Source organism: Phoenix dactylifera, chromosome 12 (assembly GCF_051530095.1).
Source record: "Phoenix dactylifera cultivar Ajwa chromosome 12, Ajwa_hap1_PhDact_Kaust_v1.1, whole genome shotgun sequence".
NCBI classification, from domain to species: Eukaryota; Viridiplantae; Streptophyta; class Magnoliopsida; order Arecales; family Arecaceae; genus Phoenix; species Phoenix dactylifera.
In genome coordinates, this window is record NC_143201.1 from 28,032,676 (window position 1) to 28,038,213 (window position 5,538).

The following is a 5,538-nucleotide window of genomic DNA, read 5'->3' on the forward strand; positions in this document are numbered from 1 at the left end:
CGGTTCCCAAAGCAAACATGAACATCATTCATTGTTTCAAAAAAAAATTTGGTTATTATATTTGCCCTTCAAATAAAATGATGATTATTGTGACATGTAACTATTGTCATTTGCCATTATGGTGAAAAGGTTATGGTAGCCAATCATGTGACTTCTTATGGACTGATGCCTAACCCATTGTGCTAAAGGGTCGGCTCCTTGCCTGCATGCTTGGTAATTGAGTATACCGATGTACCGAGAAAGAAAATAAGGTTGCCATTTGATTTTATCCCGGTTCACCAAATAAAATGATATTTTTAAGCCAACTGAAAATTAGTAACCGAACATCATTCAATAGCTATTGCCATTTCACTTACGGCGCTGGGCTAGACCACCCAACCCTATCTAGAAGATATCCAGGGACGACACGATCCGAGGATAGCCACCTACCTCATTGACCATCCCGAGGGCTGGTCATTCTTTTTTGCGCCCAATAGTTAAAAACCTGCTCCCGAGGACCATTAATCCGACGGTCAAAATCCTTGTGACCCCACAAGGCCCCGTCATCATCGCCACTAAGAACACCTGTAGCAAGCCAAAATTGTATAAGAACCGAACAGGTTGCTACTCTTCAAGTCGAGCAACCCCAAACTGAGACCTTAGATGGCGCCAAGGTCCGGATCTCCATCCATCCACGCCCTTCCCTCCATTTGCTTGCTCCCCCTCCTCCTGTCCACGTGTCTCCTTCCCAGATCCACCTCCCAAAGGACGTCGCAGGAAGACGACAAACGAACTCTCCTAAAGATCAAGGCCGACTGGGGAAACCCTCCCGCTCTTAGCTCTTGGAGTAACTCCGGCGGCGCCGCCGGTGACCACTGCAACTGGGACGGCATCCTCTGCACTAATGGCTCCGTTACTGACATATCGCTCGGGGAACAAAGCATCACAGGACCGATATCTCCGGCCATCTGTGACCTTAAAAACCTCTCTCTTCTCGATCTCCATGATAACGATCTCTCAGGACCTTTCCCCACTATCCTCTACAACTGCTCCAATCTCGAGTACTTGGACATCTCTGAGAACCTCTTCATCGGCGAGATCCCTGCCGATATCTACCGAATGTCTTCCCGTCTCTCCGATCTCCGCTTGTCTGGTAACAATTTCACCGGCAACATTCCCCCCTCGATCTGTCGGCTTCCGGCCATCCGGTCGTTGCTCCTCGACAACAATCTCTTCAACCGCTCGTTCCCAGCTGAACTGGGCAACCTTTCTGCTCTGGAGACCCTCACTCTCGCTTACAACCCCTTCACCCCTGCGAGAATTCCTTCAGAATTTGGGAAAATGGCCAAATTGAGCTACCTTTGGATGACAAAAATGAATCTTTTTGGTGAGATCCCGGAGTCTTTGGGGAATTTGGTCGAACTGGAGCACCTAGACTTGGCGTGGAATTCTCTCAATGGAACAATTCCCGGCTGGATCTGGAAGCTGGAGAAGCTAAAGGAGCTCTATCTATTTGCTAACAAATTCTCCGGCGAGATCAGTGGAACGATCAGAGCCTTGAGTCTGGTCCAGCTCGACGTCTCCATCAACCAGCTGACTGGATCCATACCGGAGGATATCGGAAAGCTCAAGAACCTCTCTATTCTATTCATGTACTACAATCGCTTATCTGGTGAGATTCCGGCAAGCATCGGATCGCTCCCGAACCTGCAAGACATCCGGCTCTTCGGCAACAATCTCACGGGGGTTTTGCCACCGGAATTAGGAAAGCACTCCCGACTGTTGAATCTTGAAGTCCAGTGGAACAACATTTCCGGCAAGTTGCCGGAGTATCTCTGCGCCGGCAAGGCTCTGACCTCGCTGAACGTGTTCGATAACAACTTCGCCGGTGAGGTGCCGGCGTCTCTCGGCGACTGCTCGACTCTGGATAACATTCAGCTCTACAGGAACGCATTCTCCGGCGACTTCCCCACAGGAATCTGGTCGGCTGTTAACCTGACCACCGTCATCATCCACGATAATGCCCTTTCCGGCACTCTTCCAGACGAGCTCCCATGGAATCTAACACGGTTGGAGATGCAAAACAATAGATTCTCCGGCAAGATCCCGTCGACCGCGAAGAAACTGGCGGTGTTCAGGGCGAGCAACAATTTGTTTTCCGGCGAGATCCCGGGAACACTAGCTGGTATATCCCGGCTCCAGATCCTCTTCCTCGGCGGAAACCAGATCTCGGGATCGATCCCGCCGGCGGTCTCGTTATTGACTTCCCTCGTCAACCTCAATCTCAGCAAGAACCGTCTCTCCGGTGAGATCCCGGCAGCGCTCGGATCGCTCCCGGTGCTGACCTCCCTCGACCTCTCCGGCAACCAGCTCTCCGGCGAGATCCCGCAGGCGATCGGCAACCTGACGCTCAACTTCCTCAACCTCTCCTCCAACCAACTCTCCGGAGAGATCCCGACCTCGCTGCAGAACCAAGCGTACGAGCGTAGCTTTCTGGCCAATCCCGGCCTCTGCTCGTCATCCAACTCCATCAAGAATCTCCACACGTGCGGATACCGATCAAACGACTCAGATAAGCTCTCAAAGGGGCTCCTCGTCCTCTTTGTGGTCCTCGGTGCGGCCTGCTTCTTGGCCGTGGTGGTGATAGGTCACTCGATGGTGAGAGAGCACCGCCGGAGGAGGATGGACGGCGATGATCTCGCCTCGTGGAAGCTCACGTCATTCCATTCTCTGGATTTCACCGAGCACAACATCGTCCCTGGGCTCACCGAAAGGAACTCGATCGGGAGCGGTGGATCGGGGATGGTCTACCGGGTCGTCCTCAGAGATCGTGCAGAGGAGATCGTGGCCGTCAAAAAGATATGGAACCGCAGAAAGCTGGACTCCAAGCTGGAAAAGGAGTTCCAGGCGGAAGTTGAGATCTTGGGCTCCATCCGGCACGCCAATATCGTGAAGCTCTTGTGCTGCATCTCAAATGACGACTCCAAGTTGCTGGTGTACGAGTACATGGAGAATGGAAGCCTGCACCAGTGGCTGCACAAATTGCAGAGAATCGATAGGGGCTCGGAGCGTTCTGATCCGTTGGATTGGCCGACGAGGCTGGGGATCGCGATCGGAGCAGCACGGGGGCTCTGCTACATGCATCATGATTGCTCCCCGCCCATAGTGCATCGAGATGTGAAGTCCAGCAACATACTACTGGATGCAGAATTCGGTGCCAAGATCGCAGACTTCGGTCTGGCTCGGATGCTGGTTAAAGGCGGCGACCCCGAAAGCGTGTCGGCTGTAGCAGGCTCTTTCGGATATATGGCTCCAGGTAATTAATCATTCTTCGATCATTCTCCCAGACGTAAAATGATGGGCTTTATGGGTAATTGATGTGCGTTTTGCTTGCAGAGTGTGGATACTCGAGGAAGGTCAATGAGAAGGTGGATGTGTTCAGTTTCGGGGTGGTCCTTTTGGAGCTGGTAACAGGAAGGGGAGCCAACGATGGGGGTGAGCACGAATGCCTTGCAGAGTGGGCATGGCGCCATTACCAGGAGGGTGGTAGGGTGATTGATATCATAGACGAGGAGATTCGAGATCCCCTGCTTTACTTTGACGAGATAGAAGTGGTCTTCAGGCTAGGCCTGTTCTGCACAGGAAGAACGCCTTCATGCAGGCCTTCAATGAAAGAGGTGTCGCAAGTCCTAGCAAAGTGGGATAGAAGGCTGAGGCCTCGAAATTTGCTTCACGGCCAGTTCGATGCAGCTCCCTTTCTGCAAACCAAGAAGGGTAGCCGGCGTCAAAGCCTGTCAGAAGCAAGCGAAAGAGAAGATCACAATTATTTGGCAGGTCTAGTTTAGGTGTGACTGCTTCACATCTTGTTCTCTGTGCCGGGGGAGTTTCCTCCTTTGTTGCATGGTGCCCTTCGCGCTGGATCAGCGTCGGACCACTGCATGCTGGGCCAATGCCCACGCAGGCAGAGAGAAACCACATACAGCATGCTCGGCCCTGTCCAATCACCCCCTTAACATGATTAAATCAATGGTGGATGATTGAACGGGACCTTTCGGTGACTGGAGAGTATCTGAACAGCACGGAAGACGCACCCTCAACCCATAAGATGAGCGGCCGCTAAGGGCGGTTTAACACTTGCCCAAAGAGATGGGCTGTCTTTACCTGTATGTATTTCTGTAACAATATTTGTTTATAGATGTACTCATGATTTATCCTCCAAATACTTTGGCACTTTTATCATCTCATTAATACTGCATATGTAACAAAGAGAATTCAGAACCATTAGCTCCAAGTAAATATATAAGAGCTAGTTCAGTTCCCCTTTATTAATGAGATGCAAAACTTTAGACATGATGAAAAATGAAAAGCTAGCTACAAGATGACTCTCAAAAAGAAGAGGAAAGTTGGCAGGCCGCAGTTTCATCATATCCTCGCTTCCAGCTCCTGCATTTAATGTGCTTGAGACATCAACCTCGTTACTCTTTTAGATGCCGCCCGCAGAGAAACAAAAAATATTTGGGCGGGCACTAGACAATGAAGTATGGAATGTGTTTCCTATTTTATCATATTTTTTCTAATATTTATCTAAAAAATAAAAAAATAAAAAAATTTCTTACTAATAGAGTCGTTAGTCTCGTGAATACAAAAAAAAATGCTGTCTTTCTTTCTTATTTTCAAAACATGCTTTTTATCACTATATATTATATAGCAAAATAATATATATCAAGCAAATTAATTATCTAGCAAGTTAATATACACCTCTAGATGAATTAATACGCAGTTATCAGACTTTATAATATTCACAGTACATGGCCAGATGATCCATACTTAGTAAATTAGTCGTTTAGTAATCCAACACACATCTCCAAACAAAATTATACATAGTTTTCGAAATATCATATTTACCGGTACACACTACATAGCTGATTGAAACATACTTATCGGCTTTTTTGATACACACTCAGCAGTGATCCAATACATACATTACATAGCTAAGTAATACACATCAACTTTTTCATGCAGCTCCGATGCGGGAACCATGATTAGCGTGCCTGACGATGATATACCGGGACGCCTCCTTCACCATGCACCTTTCTAAGAGTGCTGCTGTCCAAGCGCTTGCTGAATACAGTGCAGTGCCCGAACAGCCCCCCATCCATGGCGACCACCTTCCCGCTGCTCGTCACCACCAGCAGTGTCCCTCCCCTGCTTCTTGAGGACACCCGCTACCCCTGCAGCGGCCAGGCGGGCCCCACGCTTTGCGACGATCTCACGGATCTCAGCAATTAGGTTTTGTGTTTCCAGGGAGGTTTCAGTGATCTGAACATTTGAGAGTACACAAGGTTAAGCAAAGTTCTTGCACATTTGGAGAGCTCAGGGTCAAAAACCAAAGACGAGAGACAATACCCCTAAGATATCGTTCAACTTGTTCCCAAATATTCTCAGATCAGACGTTGTTGCATCATGATGCATGGCAGACATTGCCGGGGTCCTGCACATCCCATAGCTCGAGATTAGTTAACTATCAGGGCACCATTTCTACAACCTAACACTGACAGG

The 5,538-nt window shown here is 49.1% G+C and overlaps 1 protein-coding gene across 1 annotated transcript; it reads left to right on the top strand.

The window, feature by feature from the left end:
- Window positions 1–240: 240 nt before the first annotated feature.
- LOC103710231 (uncharacterized) lies at window positions 241–4,199 on the top strand. The gene is made up of 2 exons (XM_008795883.6): window positions 241–3,295; window positions 3,376–4,199. Exons 1-2 carry the CDS (start codon window positions 643–645, stop codon window positions 3,822–3,824), a joined length of 3,102 nt encoding a protein of 1,033 aa, XP_008794105.4. The 5' UTR covers window positions 241–642; the 3' UTR covers window positions 3,825–4,199.
- Window positions 4,200–5,538: the final 1,339 nt, after the last annotated feature.

Coding starts and splice junctions, on each gene's coding strand:
- LOC103710231 (XM_008795883.6), top strand. CDS start 643: ATGGCGCCAAGGTCCGGATCTCCATCCATCCACGCCCTTCCCTCCATT. Junction 3,296..3,375: donor TTTCGGATATATGGCTCCAG/GTAATTAATCAT, acceptor TTTTGCTTGCAG/AGTGTGGATACTCGAGGAAG.